The following is a 19,682-nucleotide window of genomic DNA, read 5'->3' as shown; positions in this document are numbered from 1 at the left end:
TGTGTTAGAATAATTCCTCAAAGACTATTTCATAAAACCATATAGGCTTAAGGTATGGTTACCAGGTTTAGATGCAGATGTTATTGTTGCGTTGCCCCTGCTATAACTGTCGGGGTTGCTGTCTCTCCAGCCTCCACAGTTTCCACTAGGTTTGCCCCAGGCAGATGTCCCATTGTCCACGCTGACTGGAGCGGGTGCAGGTTCTCCCCATGAGCTCTCTGATTTTGAGTGGGAGCTGGGCAGATCTCCCCAACCTGGAGGATACACAAGGTCAATCGTCTGTCGAAAATATTTTCTTGCACATAAACCATTATCTAAAAATATGACATTTGGCTTTGTGTCTCAGCCTAATTTGAGTAGGCTAGATTGTATATCTATGAATACAGCATGTACAGATTATACAGTAGGCAAATTGTAATTTTCTGGTTTTACTAGAAATAAGAATTGAAAAATACAGCTCATCTTCATACCAATCCACAACCTGATGGTATGGTGCTTTATAAATGGTGTGTTATATATAAAATGCAAAGTCTCATAATGTCTCATCGACTCCTAAATTTATGATAATTAATTCATTAATCATTATAGATTCCATTCCATTATTCTTGTCTTTATTTATTTTTCTGACGTGTTTCCTATTTGCTCATATAAACTGAGCCTCCAATCTAAATATGCCTCTGGTAAACACTAACACCCTGTTTATTCTTGTGCTTTGGAGTGTGTAGTGCCAGTCATGCAGAGGGGGGGCAGAAACCTGGGCTTAGTTTAGCAGGATAGTTGACAGAGGGAGGAGATGGCCATTTAAGATTTGGCACAGCCTGTCCCCTTTGGCATGAGAGACACAGTGCTGTCTCTGGGCCTGTGGCAGTGCCAGGCTCAGCTTAGCTCTCCCTCCAGGGAGAGGTCAAGTCCTTAAGGCTGCTCCAAAATTATAGCTAACATTCAACCTTCTAGTATGACTAGCCAAAGTACTACACTGATCTAAAAATGGTACAGTAGGACAAGTTTAATTATCTGGCTTTGTCATGATTTTGTGCCTTTTGTGATATATCCTTAAACGTTTAAACCCACTAAATGAACTGAACAGCCAGCAAAATAAACAGATTTTATGTTTTCATGGGGTAGAAATGAATCTATGTGGAGTCAGCTTGCAGGGTCAAATGAGGGACAGCAGGGGGCGTCTGAACCCTCTCAGTTCCTAGGGGCTTGCCCCACCTCCCTTAAACTACTGACAGATGGTGGCTCCCATATAATCACACACTTCCGATCCATCTCAAACTGTTTGTGGTGAATCTCTATTTTCATAAGACATTTTGTAAACAGCATTCTTGTGCTTCCTCTCGGTACCCATGTGGGGTTGCCAGGGTTACCCACACAGGCGTACTAGGTGTTGTGAAATTTGAGGAGTGTCATGGAAGGACGGGGTTGATGAGATGTAAATCCAGAGAGGGCAAACTAGGTCAACATTTTACCTTTAAGTGGATCAACAGCTTGTGGCTTAACACTGCACTATGCTATCGCCTAAACAGCTTTCATGTTTGACACCTTTACTTTGAACAGCGAAAAAGAGAAACAGGGAAAACATGTAAGCAGTAATTTACAGGGACTTACGTTTTGTTTATCTGAAACATAATCATCTCTAAAACTGACAATCTGACAAACTTGGCTATGTGGAATAGGTATGCATTACAAAATCTGAGCATTACATTGTCTTACCTTGAGCTATCAGGGGGCCCCTGCTGTGAGATGGCCCAGACTGGTGTTGCACAACAGCATCCATTGGCCCACTGGCGGGCCCTTGGTTTTGGGAGTTTTGGCTGTGGTTCTGTAAAGGTGCCGATGGCCCATGATAAGGGTGATTGTGAGAGTGGGAATGGTTGTTGTTGGGACCTGGGGGATTATTGCCTCCAGTGGTAACTTTACCCTGGGCCATTCCTGAATTGTTCCTGTCCCACAGGTTTACTGCCTTGTTATAGGCACCTGGATCACCCCAAGCTGAGGTCCCATCATCTATCTCCATCTTGCGTCGGATTGAAGGTGGAGAGGGCTCTTCCCAGCCCGTAGGCTCAGCTGAGGAGTCCTGCTTAGTGCCACCCCAGCCTGCTCCCTGCTTTACTGAGCCTGACCCACCCCAGGAGCCTACGGTGCCTCCTCCACTACTACCATTGGACACTTCCTGAGGCTTGACCCCCCAACCTTGAGCAGGGCCACTGGGACGTTGGGAAGCTGGCTCCCCCCAGTTCCCATTTCCTCCAGCTACAGATATTCCAGATCCTGACGTAGGCATTCCCCAGCCTCGTGGGTTTTCCTTCCAGCCTCCTGCTTCTCCATCCCAGGCAGGGTTGGTGGGACTCTTTTTGCTCTCTTCCTGTTCTCCCCAGTCCCCTGTGTTATTGCTTCCTCCGCTATTGCCCCAGCTATGGGATGCTTTGGGTTGCTCTCCCCAGCCCTGGGATGTTGCCTTGGTGTGAGAATCATCCCACCCACCTGACTTCTCCTCTCCCCAAGATTGACCACCATTCTTGGGTACACTGGTGGTGGAGGCTCCTGTTGGAGGGTTTCCCCAGCCACCAGAAACAACTGGGGGCTTAATGTTGTTGGGTGGCTCTCCCCAACCAGAGCTGGGCTGATTGGTAGCAGCTATGCTTCCACCCCAACCTGAAGCTCCCTGAGAACCAGGCCCATCATTTTTGCTCCCAGAGTCAGTTCTCTGAGTGGGGCCCATGTTAGTGTTAGAGGGCCCCTGGGCATCACTTGAAGTGGTTGGGGCAGAGCCCCATGATTCAGTGCCTACATCATTCTTGAGTTTTGTATCGTCCATGTCCCAAGAGGTATGCTGGCGAATAGGGGTCTGTCCCCAGCCAGTGTTACACAGCACCCTGGGGTCCAGGTCCTGGGCGGGAAGCAGTGGGGCTGGATTATCTCTGGATGAGCGGTCTCTACATCGAGGATGTCCTTCCATGCTGTCACTGCTCCCTTCACTGGCACCAGCTGTGCTCACAGGTCTGCTCCAAGGACTAACTTGTGGATCCGGGGTAGGAGAGCTGGGGCCATCCCAGCCTCCTTGGGCCTCTTCAGTGTGCTGCTTTCCCCAGTCTCCACCAGACTGTTCACCCCAGCCTCCAGAGTTTGCTGCTCCACCTCCTCCATGACCCCAACCAGAGTCCCAGCTGGGTGTCTCCTTAGATGAGTGTGCCTTTGAGTCACCACTGTTACCCCATACTAAGCAACCATCTTCTCCATTGACCTGGGGACCCCCTTGTGGGGGGTGTCCCATGGATCCCAAGCCTACAGGCGCACTTCCCCAGGGGCTGAGAGTTTCCTGCTTATTAGTGTGATTTGGTCCATCAGTTTTAAGGTTCTGAGGTTCTGAACTGAAAGACACATTTGTGGACGGGGAAGGGTGTGGCTCTGATGTGTCAGATGCCATAATGCTACCCCAGGCGCTGCTGATCCCCGAGGAGTTGCTATTAGCGTTGGCTCCAGTACAGGTGCTTGTCTGGGCTGGTGGGGGGCCAGAGGGATTACACAGGTTGGGTGCAGGTTGAGGAGGTGAAATGGTGTTGGCTCCCCCTGAGCTGCCTCCCCCTGTGCCACCGCCATCATGGCCCAACATGGGCCATGCAGATGGGTTGGCACTAGGGTTTAGGTTCAAGTTAAAGTTGTTGGTAGAGGATGATGAAGAAGAGCCCCAGCCTCTGCTGCCCACCACTGGGCTGTCACTCTTCCCTTCACTCCCCATTGAGGACTGAGGAGGGCAATGGGAGGGTCCAGGCCCAGAGCCCCAGCTGCGATTGCCTGCAACCTGGCTAGAGAGCATGCTGGTTCCAGTATGATTGGCAGAGGTGGACCCACTGTTGGCCTTGTTGCAAAGGTGGCTGGCAGGGAAGTGGCCTGTCTGGCTATTGGTCCCTGTGGCCATACTCACTGTACTACAACTACTACTAGTACTACTGCTGCTGCTGCTGCTGCTGCTGCTGCTGGTCAGGTGACCAGGGTCAGTATCCAGAGGGCATCCTCCTTGAGGGGCCTGGCTCTGGCTGATGGTAATAGAAGGCCAAGCCTCTGTGTCCTTCTGATCAATGATCAGTTGATCCCAGCCACTGAGATTAGAGGAAGATGCAACACTTGTGGCAGTCCTGTTGGCTGGCAGGTGTCCCCAGAGGGGATTATCATACTGGGCTCCCTGGCCACTCTGTGGGGGCAGTTCTGTACGGGCGGTAAGAGAAAGAATAGAACACAAGCATAAGCAAGGGGAAGAGAGAAGGGAGATATAAGTTATGTACGTCAACACACCCACATATGCTTAGTAACATTGAAATACCATGGCAACACATAACGTGTCTACTTATGTGTAGATAGACTTCACAAGATGTTTAAATAACACCCACACTGGGATTGCGAGCATAGAGAGCAGAATGATTAATATGACAGGAGATGGAGCTTTAATTAGAAAATAAATAAAACATTCAAGTCAGTCCTATTCTATTCAAACCCTTTACATTAGGTCACACATAGTTTTCACACATTTTCACAGAGACATGTCCGATACATATGCATATGAAATCAGAAATAGCATATCTTCCTAACCACATTAGATGATGTGATCAATGACAGAGACCATGCAGCTGAGTCATTCTTAAGTTCTGACCTCTTAACCACTACGACCTATTAACATAAAGATAAAAACTCAGCACTATTCCTAGACAACCTGCCCGATCACCATGTCCACCTCCATCTGCCCATGCAAGTGCTCTGACAACCCCAAGTAATGTTTTGGCTTATTTCACTTAGAGCGGCATAGAGTTAGAATTGGTGTACTCATCAATCTGGCACAACTGCACTGCCCATTTCTGCTGCACTTCAAGCTGTGGCTGCTGTTGTTTACATGTGCCTTCACATGCATGCTTAGTTTGTATGCATATATTCTCACTGCGAGAGGGATGTGACAGCATTTGTGCACCACCTCCTGTTTTCAAGCTTGCTTCAATGCTTGCAACTAAAGCAGGGTGAGAGGAGGCAGCGAGAGAGCAGGGGGGAAAAAAGAGGGCACTGTGTTTCTGACACACACAGCACTGTCGTTCTGTAGCGTCACTGTACTGAGAAGTGCAGGACCGCCATTTTCTCAGTCCTGAACTAAAGCCAAAAAGGCTCTGAGCTACCATCTAAAATCGCTGTTTCAATAGCACGCATGTCTTAGCCACAATAATAAATATTAAACGTAAGACCTCAACTCTGCATGCCTGCAATGCACTCTTGCTGCAGCTTTAATGTTTACACAAGTACTCATATGCACAGTGTGTGAATAGGAGCCACCAAAACAACGCAGAAGAAGCAGACAAGATAGAGAAACAGGGAGGTATAAGAAAGACAAACGAGAAATGTGCAACATAGTAGTAAAATACCTGTGGAGAGGTGCCTCCCAACCATCCTGTAAAGAGCTAGGTTTTGTGCGACGCAGCGACCATCCTTGTCTCAATATGTCTGCTCAGCTCGCCAAGCTTCTGAGGCTCATTTCTGAAATGCTGCCAAGAAGTTGCACAGCTCTTGCGCGGCATGAGACAACCCCCCCCTCCCTTCCTTCCTCACCCCTCATGCTCTGTCCCTCCCACCAACACTGCTTTGGCTGGGTCTCTCCTCTTCTATCTATTGCCTCCCTCTGGCTTTATTTATATCATGCTCTATTCCTATCCTGATGAAGGAGATTCTCTCCCGCTCTCTCTCTCTCACTGGAAAAGCACTGAAAAAAGGGCAGTTGGGGGAAGGGATGAGAGAGCGGTGGAGAGATGGGGAGGCACTAGTTGTGATGGGTAGGGCTTGGTTAACAGCTGTACGATAAAGCCTGGAGACTTTCATTATGCCCTCGTGAGTTAAGAGGTAAAACAAAACAAAACAAAAAGGGGGACTTCTCTAATCTCCCCCCACTATCAACCATCTTTCAACCTTTCAAAACTGTCACTAAATATTTAGCCAAGACCACTCCATCTGCAATTAACACTGACGCCCACAATGGAAACCCTCATGAATAGCAGGGGCAGGCGAGAGAGAGCGAGAGAGAGAGAGAGAGAGAGAGAGAGAGAGAGAGAGAGAGAGAGAGAGCAGGAGAAACCTCACAAAAGCCAGCAGCACCCCCTCCGGTATTGAAATGGCAATTTTCTCACACATGCACGTTTATCTATGAACAGCTACATCATGAGATCACACATGATAATAAAATTTTCGAATTGAAGACTGCCAGCCAGCTTTGCAGTGATAACAAGCAGCAGGAGCAAGGTCTGGACAGAAAACTGGGTCTTATTATCAGTACTTTCATGACAATGTGCAAGGACAAGCAATGTGCAAGCTCATATGGTTCTGGTCACAGTAAACAGTTAGGGGCTAGTCTCCTGCTCCCAAACATCGCAATGGAGCTTCAGGGGAAGAGATACAGAGGGAGAGAGAGAATACAGAGAGTCAACAGAAAAGAGGAGGATGGCAAGGGATGGAAGCTTGGCAAAAGAAAAAAAGAGCAACAGTCCCCTGGATCAAGGCTGGTATTGTTTACAAATTATCTAGGCGCCTACGCAACAACACAATAAGTAAATGTTTGGAAGAGAACAGTCTCTTTATAGCTGAGGTTCAACCCCCTGTGCCTCTCCACACTGAGGACCTAACACGCGGTGAGGTCATGCTCTGTTCCCACATGGCCACTTGCTCTTTTGTGTATCAACATACACACAGGATAGACACTGCACGTCCTGTGGATGCAAACACGGCGGCAAAAAGAAAAACCCAGCGCCGCTTGAATGTTCATATCAGAAGGAAAACCTTCAAGGTTCAAGTTAAGAGGGACCAAATGGAATGAAATTACATAGAAAGGACAGAAATGGATGCTGAGAGATGGAAGGAGGAAGTAATCTAGGAGGCCTATGTGGGCCTCAGCTGGACAGATCCTGGCTTAATGAAGTCCCCGAGGGGCAGAAAGACCGGATGGTACAGAGCTGACAATGCACACTGCCAGCCAGATGAACGAGCTCTGACAGGCGCGCACACACATACAGGCACGAACCACACCTCCCTGGAATGTGCTGCTTCTGTGTTTAAGGATCGCAATTAGCACAATTGTTTTTGATTTGGTGCACATAAACTGCACATCGCTGTTCAGGAAGCACACAGAAACAGCAAGGATCCCAATAAACAAATACAGTAAATGCAGTCTTCTATAAAGCTATAAACTAAATCAACTTTGATCTTCTGACGTCTGTAGCACTACAGCTATGTTAATTCAACACACAGAGTGTTTTTATATAACTTAGTCAATCACATTTCATTAGGACCTGCATCCACTAATTTAAAACCTCTATGCAAGACAGCAGCAGCTCTACCTTATTTATCTAACATACTCTAGAGAACTAGGTGATTTCTGTGATTTGATATAGAGGTTTTAGGTCAACATGATGTGGCACTGCCGCCCTGCATGAGCTACCTTAACCATACACATAAGCAGGATGTAATGCTGTATCTGTTTTTGTTACTTCTACCATTTGAAATATGCTGAAGTGGCACAGATACCATTGAATTCAGTTCATCCTACAACAAAGAACACCAACTTAATGTGAGGCACTGTACTGAAATATATGCAAGAAATCCTGTTCTTTATGTTGCTGTTACTGCCTTATTTTTAGAAAACAGGGGGACACAATATGCCTTTAAAAAAAGGAACACATCTAAGACATCTGGCTGTCATGTTTTCCTGTGAGTATCCTCTTTCACCCCCTCCTCTAAAGGATAAAGCAGGTCAAGGGCTTTCTCCACCGTGTGAGCCTTAAAATAGCTTCCTCTCTCACAGTGCCTCCACATGAAAGTGCCTTGGGATATGGATTGTTAGTCAAGCAAAAAGCAGCACTGGATGAAGGCTATAATAATGCAAAGACTGACAGACATACATACTAATATGAGCAGCCTGACTAATCCTGGCTGCCACGGGGCCAGTGAGGATATGTTTAAACCGCGGTGTTGGTATAGTTGAGGTGAACACATCAGCATCAGAGTTTGAGAACAACTAGCACAACAGAGAAAGTCAGAGAGGAGCAAGGAAGACGAAATAGAAAGACAAAAAAAAGGAGAGTGAGCACTGAACATTTGTGGTTAACAGAGAGCTGATGTTTAATCACATCACAAGACGTCCCAGTCCTCTCTGGGGGGATTCCCAAGGCTCTTTTACAGTATCATCAGCAGACCTGAAGAGCACATCAAGTCTTGCCAGTATACACTCTCTCTGTTCTCCAAGAGACAAGCTATCAGCACATTAGCTGCACTATTCTCTCACTTGAAAAAGCCTGTTTATGTTTTTGGCTGGTGTTGGCCAAGCAAGTACAAAATCTACTGGTACATAATATCTGTACTATTAATTTTCAAGATTAACATCTTTAGTGACATCATCAACAATAGCATTATACTACAAACATACACAAATTATTTGATGGGTTGAAATCTTTGAGTGTATTTTTGCTGCACAAAGACGACTAAATACACTTCCTAAGAAAGGGACTGTCTTTTCACAGCACAGATTATTTTTATTCTGATTAAGCATAATAACTTATATTAAATAATAATAATAATAATAATGTTATTAAACCTTAATCACTGAATACAAACCAGTGGTGGTGCTGCTTATTTTGCACTGCAGAGGAGGAGAATGTTTATGTGTTTACATGAAGTGTGTTTACGCAGTATGGACACACAGACCAAATTTACCAACTCTAACACATGAGAGGAGGTGGAGTCACTGAATGGAGAGAAGAGGGAGAGGGGTGGATGTGAATGTGGCCAGTGCTCTTTTACAGCTAGCTATGACCATGTAATGAAAGCAGGGGGCATCTGCTCTATCAGCAGAGAGGCCTGTAGGACCAGAGAGATGAAGGTGGGATTACCAGTGTGCACTCACTGTGTTTTTACATCGGATTGTTGCAGAAACTAAACTGTCTGTGTTGTAAACTGACTGTAGATTAAAATGTTAGATAGACAGGAGGTGCATGCTCATGTGCAAAACTTCTCTGTGCATTTTGGAGCTGCTATGAATGTTACGGCTCAGCATGCGGTATCTCTACAGTCATATACAAAACCTCTCACTGTGCTTGTATCTGTCTTTCAGTCTGGACAGTCTTCCTGTCTGTCTGTCCTAATGTAATCAGCCAGTTCAAAGATGCACAGAGAGCAAAAGCAGAGCAGAGCAGGGCTGCCAAAGAGGGGTGGAGAGAAGCAGCAGCATTTACCGTAAGCCATGAGTCACTCCAGCCCACAGTACTGGACCTCTGCCACACTCGCTCTCTCCTTCTTTCTTTCTTTCCTTCTCACTCAGTCTTTATATCAGTGCCAGGTCAGGCCCACTGAGGCAACCAGCCAGCTTAAATAGCTCCATAATGCTCCTCCCCCCAAAACAGGAAATACTGTAGGGCTGGTCAGCAAAGCTCAATGAAGAGTAGGATGATCATGAGAGGGACGAGGAGGAGGAGGAGGAAGAGCCAAGGACAGGATAAACATTTCATCGCTATGGTGACAGTGCTGCATTCAAACAGCACAAGAGGGGTTGGATAAAGCTCAGACGCACACTTCTGTTAACATTTGTTTTTCTACCAGACAATGAAAAGTGCCAAATGCCCTAAAAAGTGTGTTAAACATCATAATCAAAGAACAGATGATAGTTTGTTACAAATGAATAGAACTTCACTACTTGGAAATGCATGAGGACCTGCATTGTGACATGTAGGAGCCCCAGGAAAGAAAATACACAAACATGCAGGGACAGCCAGCTGTGTTTACTCTCCATCCTCTACCCCTTTCCTCCTCTATACCCATTTCTAATTCCCAGCCAGACGGAGGCAGAATGAAAATAAACAACAGTCAGCAGCACCTGTGATACAAGTGCCTTTGCATTGCTCTACAGGTACACCACATTAATGCAGTCACAGTCCCACACAAAACCCTAAACCAACAGTAGTAGACATAGCCGCTATCCTTCAAGAGTGTTGCTATATACACTAAACAATCAGGGATCTGACACTTGATGATTTGTTGAGTTTTGCCTCATCAGGAATACTAATCGAGTTGTCCCGAAAGTCTTTCAATGCTATGGAAGCAGTATTATACATGTTACGCATAAATCTGTAAACTTGAGTTGGACTGATGTGATAAAAAACTGAAATCACTGCATAACACACGGTACTGTCTAATTCCTGCAGCCATCTGCTCCTCAGTGTTTTATTTTTATTTTATTCTTACTTTACATTCATAGTACATCTATAAAGTGTAATGCTACCTTTACCTTTTGTCAACACTGTTGAACTTAACCTGATGTTCTGCACTTACATAGATCAGTCAACTGATGTGACCTTTCTGTTACTGGACAGTAAACGTGACATATCTAATCTTTGTCCGGCCATGAATATCCTGGTTACGTTATCATCCTGAATTCTGCACCTACACTAAGATATTATTTGCATTCTGTTTTAATATCTTCTGAATGGAAACAAGAGGCAGTGACTCGCCAACAGAGTGTCTAGGCTGACCTGTAGGCAGGCTGGCTGTGGAGGAAGAGGAACAGGAGGGAGAGGAGGGTGTAGCTGCTTCTGCTGCAGGTTCAGTAGTGGCGGGAAGTCCTGTAGTGGTGACAGGCAGGGTCCCGGAGGGTAGAGGCTGGCCCCTCTTCAACAGCTGCTTGTGCTCCTGCTGGCGGAAACGAGGGGGAATCTCTCTGGGTGGGTAACGCTGCTGGAGCACAGTCTGGAGATGCTGTGGTGTTGCCTGTGGCTGGCCTCCGGAGGGGGCGTGCTTGCCATTGCCACTGGTTGGGGATACAGACGGGACAGCGCTGGGGTTGATGGGGGGAAGAGGAGGGGTGGGGTGGAGCTTGGCAGAATCTGGCACTGTAAAAGTTGGAGGGTGGTGAGGGACAGGTAACAGGAAAGCAGAAATGCAGGGATTAGGGGGATACAGGAGCATTAGGCAAAGCAGAGCTGTTGAGTGCACGTTAGTGCCAAAACAATTATTGACTGCTTCGTCTCTGATCGTTGGTTGTTTGTTAGGTTGCATTTGCCATTAAATTTCAATTATATTTAATATTTGAACTGAAATGTTACTAACCTAGTGCACACATTCAAGAAAAAAAATCAGCTCAAGTGTTTTTGGAAAGCAACTGTGGCTGAGCATTTCCTCTACCGCTTCTTTTCAAAGCTATGGTCACTTCTGGATGAGGACCATGCTGTTAAATTCAGAAAGGCAAGTGAGGAGAAGTCTATAAATGCACACGATTTGCCAGCACTCCTGGCTGGCTGAAGCTTGATTCTAGGCAGTGGTCAGTCTAATCACATGGCTGCTCTTTGGAGAACCAGAGGACTGTAATAATCTTAGGGTGGTGCTATAATAAAACTTCAGGCTTTAGAGATGGCCAAGACATACAACTCTCACAGTCTGCCATGGTGCCTGGTCACTGATTAGAAGTGATGAAGAGGTCAAGTACCAGATAATGGACCAAGACCTGCCTGCATTATTGTAGGCCATCGTCTCCTTCAGTACAGTAGTGTAAAGAGTGCTCAAGCAAGTTATACATGGTGTGTGGCAGGTTATGGCCCCTGAAATGATCACCTCTCAGTACTCCACCAAAGCTGTTAGTCATTAACTGCTCTTGCAGCTGCTGCAGCCAAGTGCTGATGTCCCACTAGCTTTAGTTACCCTTAGCAACAGAGTGTGATTCTCCCTATCCCACACACACACACACACACACACACACACACACACACACACACACACACACACACACACACACACACACACACACACACACACACACACAGAGGCTCTGACCATCCATTTCCCTGTGTTTAACTTGGCTATCTTATCTTTTTGCTGCATTTTAAGCTAAGCTAAGTAGTTAACGCATTTTTCTACTTTCTAATTTCTTTCTTTCACCTGCAATAACTGTCATTTTGACCACCTGGGTAAAGCAGAGAGAGGTTGTGAAAACCGACCTATAAATTATAAACATCCAACTGTTACGGAGCAGCATTGTCATTCATTTGTAGTTTAGTTTCTGGCCACCTGTAAATTCACTCTCATAGATCTCAGTTTTTAGTCTCAAAAAGTCCTAAAAGAAAATATCTGTCTTTTTAGCTGCTAAATGTTCCACTATGTTTACCAGGTAGTCTTCGTCTGTTTGGTGCTGAGGAGGTAATGCATAATGGGGTTATTGAACTTTTTTATGCTGCAGCCAATAATATTGCTATAAGAATGATAAAAGTGAACCAAAACAGTAAAGTTGCAGGTAAAGAATAATGTGAAACCTTACAGTGTTGTAAAACCAAGGGGGAGCTTGAGAATTGGGTAATATAATATTTAAAGATTACCACAACCAACTGTTCTCACATTAAATGCTTTTATCTGATGCGGATTACTATTTTTATCATGAATTAATCTGTTCATTATTTTTAATTGATTAGTTTGAGTCAAACTCAGAACACTGTGAGAAATGGCCATTATAATTTTCCAATGTTTTATTTTATGTTCAAACCACTCCAAAAACCAAACAAACAGAGTTTACTATGAGAGGCCGTTGCCGAATGTGGAAGTTCCAGGTTAGAGGTTAACACTTAAGTCAAACAGGATGATCAGTTTAAGGTCACAGAGCTGCTGTTGAGTGACGCCTTATGTGACAGAAAGCACAGCTGACCATCTCTACATTTCATTAGATAACTGAATAAGCTGGTAAACTACAAAGCAAACAGGATACAAAATGTGTTTTAAAACCTACACATTGTGAAAGCACAAACACAAACATCAGCTGATCGGACATGATGTGCACCGAGCCAAAGTGGCATTTGAGGTCTAGTGAGAAGCAAAATACAAAGGGCAAGGCAAAAACAAAAAAAAAAAACCTTGTAAAGGCAGCTACCAAAAGAAAAAGAAAATCTTGTGTGGCCTAAATGAGTTATAAAGAGCAGTGCTTCGCCACTGGCTGCCATCCCAAGTGTGTGCAGTGAAGCAATGAATAACTCGCACACATGCAGCCAGCCCGACACACAAAAACAAAGAGTTATGTAATGCTGAGGCCCACACTGGGGGGAAAAGACAGGATGGTGTCGTGGAACATACATTCACACAGGCTTGTAAATACTAACAGACATGTGCTTGCATATCCCGACCAACTGCTTGAGTATGTGTGCATGTGGGTTTTTTATGCGATTGCTGACCCCAGTGCTGCAACCCATCTGCTGGCTCAAACCACTCACTGCATCCAGTTTCGCTCCTCATTGTATTTCTCTACATCTGCTCCATTTCCTCTTTATTCTTCACAACCTCCCCAACTTAGATGATGTGCTCTTCTCTCTCTCCTCCACTCACTGTGATCTTCTATTATCCTCTTGTCGTTATTACTGTATTAGAGGTGGCAGATGGATGCAATCATTCCCTGTCGATTCTCCCCCGCTGATTTTAAGAGGTGATCTCCTCTTAAAAACAGAGGACTCTGTGGAGACTCTGTGGTTGTGCCACAATGTATAATAATAGTTATGGAGGCAATTGTTATAGAGTTGGGACTCTCTGATGTGTGACGTAGATTCTTCTGGAAGCTGGGAGGAAGAGGGGGGAAGCTGGCGGGCTGCTCTGTCGACCAATCAGAGGGAAGAGACAAGATGGGAGTGGGAGGGAGTGAGAGAGAGAGATAGCGAAAGACAGAGTCGACGTAGCAGAAGAGGGGAATGAGCTAAAGCAGGGAGGGTGAGCGAAGCAGTGGTGTGTGTGCAAGACAGTCTCCACCCCCTCGTGCACTCCACTGTGAGCTTGAGTCTCACTGCCTCAAACCAGCTTGGGTCTAAATCCACTTACAATTAGAACACTATTTGCTTGTAGTATGCACCACCACTTTAGACCCTTGTTTAGCACAACTCAAATCCTGCACATGCAACACAATTAACACCACCGCACTGGCCGATAAATTAAAAGCAAAAATATTCTGATAAATACAATTAACCTGAAAATCAGACAAAAACAAAACAAAACGCTACACCTTGGCACTGACGAGGTGTAGCGTTTTAAGCACGAATCCCACAAGGCAGTGCTTTGCAGAAAAAAGTGGAATAGTAAGAGTAATACATGAGATCAGAGTCACTCGTTCTGACAGCCTATTTGCAAAAACACAGTGCTCAGCTGTGTGGGTGCACAGGAGAATTCCCAGTTCATCAAAGATGCACATCAAACTGTGGCCTTGGGGCTGTGTGTGCTTCACACAGAGGACGACATCCCATTTTCCACTTTAAAGGGGGTCTTAATTTTCTGAGAGAAAAGATGATAGCATGGATGCCCGACTGTTTAAGACCTAGAGGTTGGGGGGGAGGTTGTCTAGAAAGATAACGGTAGATGGAAGGGAAAGCACTGACAGAGCTCTCCCTTAGTCCCTCTCTTGGGTGAAAGCAGAAAACAGGCCACACGACCTTGAAAACAGAAGATCAAGGATAGCAACACTCAGGAGAGAACCTTACACTTTCATAGACTGGCTCATGTTAGTGGCATTTGAAGTACTACTCCAGCAACACTCCAGTCAGTTGGATCAGTAATGAAGTCTAGTTTTGACCTTTTGTAAAAAATATGTTTAATACATGCAATTTCATCAATATACACACCTGAGTGCACATAAAGTGGGTCATTAAAAATATAATGAATAGAGTGAAAGCAGCTTTAAATGTGGACCAAAGTAAATGTGCTTGGAAGATGGATCACAGCTGATTCCAGTATTATCACATTTACCTGGAGGTTCAATAACAGCACCGTGCTGACTCTGCTTTCCTCTCTTCAAAAAGCGTCACCTTGCTGTTTGGTGGCGTGTACACAGATATTCATACAAAAGTTCGGTTTATGAGTGATTATACGTTTTTCACAGCTGAGTCTTTATCTGAGGTCTGACTGAAGCTTTTCCAAACAGAGCATCTAAACGGGGACACTGCTCCTCAATGAACAAACAACAGACATGCTCTAAGTGGAAACAACCTCACTAATAAAACCCTGTGACAAAGAGAAGCTAAAGAAAGAAAGAACATCTGCAGGAATCTGGAAGTTGCAGATTTAGTTACCCACACAGATTCCAAAACATTTTTCTTGAGTAATAAGATGGCTATAAACATTTCATCTACATGTATTCAATTATTAAAATGTTCCAGGATACATGCCATTTCACTTTATTCCAATGTATCACATTTGCTTTTGCAACCACTCTATGATAATATACTACTCTGATTCACGGAAAAAAGGAAACTACTAGAACCATATCAGATGTCTATTAAAGAAGGGGGCTGGAAAAAAAAAATGGGGATGGGAGACCTGTCTTTGGGGTTCTACATCTCTTTCCTCCTGTGAGCCTTAAAATGTGAGCAGCAAGAGAGAAGATTAAAGAGCTTAATTGGAAGTGAATAAATATGACACTGTAGTTAAGGGAGAAAACCTCCCTCGCTGCATCACATTCAACACAGACAAACCTTCTTTTTCTCTAGTGTAAAGAATACAAGGCTATATAGGCCACATCATTTATCAAATGGCAACTAGAGATCTGAATGGTGCAACACGGTCGCATCACATTATATAACATAAGAGTTCAGTATATGTGTATATATTTATTGGTCCTGAGCAGATAGTTTGTGCTCTATGAAGATAAGTGGAGGATGGAGACACCTCCTGGACTCTTTCACATTCAGAGTCGATGGTTTACATGACAAACTAAATTCATATTTATATCAAAACCAGGTCCACCAGTCACTTGTGTTAATGATAATTTAAATGACTGAAGTGACTGAATGACCAAACTTTTATGGTCCAACACTTAACAACGACAGCATGAAGCCATTAGTACTGCTGCTCTTCAAAATGTAGTTAATCATCACCACGGCTACATCTATTTAAGCTGCGCTCCCTGGAATAAGACATGTAAAAGAGGCGGTGATGATGACAAGAGGCACACTCGTATAAATTCCCTCCAGATTGCACCCCAATTTATTACTCTCCAACACAAAGGCCTGGGCGTAATTAAGTAAATGTGAAATGGCAAATTAATCTGTAACCAAATTACTGCCACAACACTACTTTATAATACTGTTATCGTTTATTCCTCTATTTAAACGTGAACGCTGGTGTGGATGTACACTAATACACAGGTTTTGCTGTCAAGTTCTCAATGTACAAATGAAACTGGTGTTTGCCTGTAACATTAGGTGACTGTGTCTGTGTGTATGTGACGGCAAAATCAACCACTAGAAATATCCTACAAAGGGCCCCTCAGTTGTGCCGACAAACAGGAAACTACAGCACATTCTCACAGTTTCACATGGCTCCTTCTGTTTCTTTTGCTCTCACATGCCTTTTTCCAGCACTCTCAAAACCAACCAAACGGCACCAAGTTTAAGCAATCACCTCCCTATACTTAGCGTAAAAGCAACCACAACAATTCATCCCATCGCTATCCTTTACCAACTTCTTCTGCTCCCTCTTCCCTCTGCTCCTTCCTCCTGCTGGTCCCAGCGTGGGCCTCTCTGCTAGACCAGGCAGGAGGTGGTGTAGTGTTACTATGGTACTCGGGGTCTTCCTGGAGATCTCTTGTGTATGGATGCCTGCTTATTCAGCCTCCATACTAGCCCTGTTCTCCTAATTAGTTCCCAATGTACCCTCCATTAGTATCACAGACAATCTGTCTCCCTAACTCACTAGTGTTAAAAACTGGATTTCTTTGTCAGTTTCTTGCATCTAATGTATTTTTATGGTCACAGAGCCATTAGTCTATAGTCATTAGGATAAAATACGTCTAATATATCACATGAAAATGTCTAAAGATGCTTTACCCCTCTCATCTACTACTAATTAACTATGAAATTAATCCACTATAGCAGAAAACAGTCCTATGGAAAACGGCACAACAAAGTCCACAAATACTTAATGTACTAGACTGTGAAGGTAACAGAGAAAATGAGGTTGTGGCAAGTTGTCGTTAGGAGCAACAGCCAAGAAAATAATTGTGCGTATCACAGCCTAGTTTGAAGATACGAAGAAGAGGGTGGTATATAGGTCAATTTGCAGATGCAGTAAAAGAACACCATGTAGATAAGAGACAAAGAGAATACTAACATGGTGAACCCAGACTAGATGCTTTAGTGCAACAAACTGTGAGATTCGGGTGGGTGAGTCACACAAGAGGAATAAGAAGTGGGAGGAGGCACCTCTGTGACATTAACTCATCCTCCAGGGAGAGAGTAGAAGGTCAAAGCACTGACCCATGATGAGAGAGAGTTCACAATTGTATGCACCACAAGAAGAGAAGACAACACATTCCTTTTTACTGGTCTAAATAAAACAAGCTGGAGACGACACACACATTTGTCTGAACACACCTTTGGGCACATTAGTTTTCAGGCGTCCGCTCTCTTGTTGCTATTAAACTGCAGTCAGGCCATGCTGCCAACGTTGACCTAAAGTTCTAATCAGATTTCACCCCGACTATCCCTTGCGAGACATTAAGTCCCTCTCCCATCTGCCTGCTCATCCCGACAAGCAGATCTGCTCCTGTGCTAACTGGCTGTCCATCACTGCCTACCCACTCCTCTGTGGTCATTAAGGGCATTTGCTTGGGGAGACAGCGTGAACAGTGGGCCTGCAGCTGCCACAGTGCAGGAGCTCAAAACCTGCAAGCTCAGCACACTCTTTCCAACAGAAGTCACCTTTCAGTCAACTTAATTCACCTCTCTCTTCCTCACTTTTGTTTGGTGGTTATTTTGCTGTGTATTGTTCTCTTCTGAGATTCCTCCTCACCTCCACCCTCCAAGGTATGCCTGAGCAGCAGCTGCACTATCCCTACACTCCTTATTAGTCTTGTATGGGCACCTGGTCTCCATTTTGGCTCAGGCAGAATGGCTCACCTAGCTCCTCCAAATGTTTTCAGCTGAACATGTAAGATGTTTTACTATAATAAATGCCTATTACCTTTGAGACAAAAACATTCTTGATGAAGAAATCAAATTTTTATATGGTGTAAAATACACTAGGTAAACAAGTTAAATACAAAAACTCACCTTTGGTTGTCTGTTCTGTGGCCTGGAAGAAAAGAAATAATATAATTTCAAATGGAGAAAACTCAGAATAACTTCAAATTATGGAATAAGCATATTTTCTATGTATAAGTGAAAACAGTGAGCCTAACACAAGTGTGCAAAATTTAAGCTGCTATGCCTGGCTCATCAGCTTTTCTACAGTGCTGCAGCAGATAGTCGGTTAAACTGGATCAAAATGTTTTGCTCGTCTTGAAATGCTAAAAGTTTCATGGTCGTTTCAACTGCTCGACAGAGTGAACGGGTTTCATCGAGCCTGTAGCTTCAGACCGAGTAAAGCCGATAACACAAATGTTCCTCTCATACATTAAAAGATAAGAAAATCAATTTCAGAAGCTGTAACAATTTATGATTCTTCTTAGCATTTGGACCACTTAAAAAATAAATACATCAACCACATTTTTCACGAGGAAGCAACATGTGAACCACTACAGTGATATGGCTCACTGACAATGGTGGACGTCTATGGCACAGATAAGACAATATTTGTTGACATAAAATAATAATAAATATAGAAATAGAAAAAACAGGTGGAGTAGGCTAAACAGTGTAGTTAACGCTGTCAGTGGTGGTTACTGTTAATCCACATATACACTCAAGTTATCATATTCCTTCTCAAGCAGGGGTCACAGATTTTACTTGTATAGTGGTACAGTATATAGTATATAGTGCTGTATTTGTAAAAAGTCCATTTGAAACCTGGTTTTACATATGAGAAAATGCACATTCATCAATATGCATGTATATTTACATACTGATTAATGTGATGATATAATTGCAGAGACAACAACCGAACACAGTGAGAAACTGACCCAACTAACATTTAAAGTAACACAGAATGTCTGAGAAAAAAGGAAGTAGATGTTCTTTTCAATGCTAAGCGATGTTGGACACAAATGAACCAGAATAGAACCAGGTCTTACGGTGTCATGCTGATTCTGACAAAACAGTAGGCAGATGCAATTAAAGTTAAGATGTGAGTGCTTGTCAAAAGCCCGGGACACCACAAGCTTACCTTTTTCTGAGCGCCTTCTTTCTTTTTCTTTTCTTCTTGCTTTTTCTTTTTCTTATCTTCCATCAAATGGTTCTCTTCTTGTGTTTTTTGCTTCTTCTCACAGCTGAAGTGAGCGAGAGAGAGAGAGAGAGAGGTGGGGTGAAGTTGAGGGTTTAAACTAATGAGAATTGCTCTGTGCCTCAGCAGGTGAACACTGGCAACAGCCATTTCTTCACATTCATTTAGCTGCACTGTAAAACTGTTGCTCTCCAAGGCAAACTGATTGCTGCCAGTGGCTGCTGTAACACACAAGATCACATGCGGCAGTAACACAGTCACCCTACAGGACAATGTGGCTTTGTGTCACATTTCACTGTTAAGCTGCATATTTTCCTACAATGTGTGATGTTTTGAACTGTGCATGTGTCGTGCGTTAGTTTGGTGGTTTTCGGGGTTTGTTCTGGGAACCATTAGCTAGGCCTTACAGGTCTCCTGTAGATGAGGGCCCCCACAGCCAGGGCAACAGATGCCGACACAACTAATGTAAGTCGGACAAAAAACATAACAATGTTCTG

General features: G+C 44.2%; 1 protein-coding gene across 3 annotated transcripts in view; it reads right to left on the bottom strand.

Moving 5' to 3' along the window:
* Positions 1-19,191, bottom strand: part of tnrc6c1 (trinucleotide repeat containing adaptor 6C1) — a 31,140-nt gene extending 11,949 nt beyond the window's left edge. For 2 of the 3 annotated variants that reach the window (XM_026340542.1, XM_026340584.1), the window contains exons 1-5: positions 19,129-19,191; positions 18,078-18,099; positions 10,548-10,904; positions 1,717-4,209; positions 63-254 (exon numbers count right to left, since the gene is read on the bottom strand). In XM_026340542.1, coding sequence (XP_026196327.1) covers positions 63-254; positions 1,717-4,209; positions 10,548-10,904; positions 18,078-18,099; positions 19,129-19,191 — 3,127 coding nt within the window. Of the gene's footprint in view, positions 1-62; positions 255-1,716; positions 4,210-5,405; positions 5,530-10,547; positions 10,905-18,077; positions 18,100-19,128 lie in introns of those variants that run through there. The other variant, XM_026340638.1, reaches the window with a different exon arrangement.
* Between the last annotated feature and the right edge of the window lie 491 nt (positions 19,192-19,682).

The sequence above is a fragment of the Anabas testudineus genome, chromosome 8 (genome assembly GCF_900324465.2).
Source record: "Anabas testudineus chromosome 8, fAnaTes1.2, whole genome shotgun sequence".
NCBI lineage: Eukaryota > Metazoa > Chordata > Actinopteri > Anabantiformes > Anabantidae > Anabas > Anabas testudineus.
Note: the sequence above shows the minus strand (reverse complement) of the source record. Positions and strands in the feature narration are given on the sequence as shown.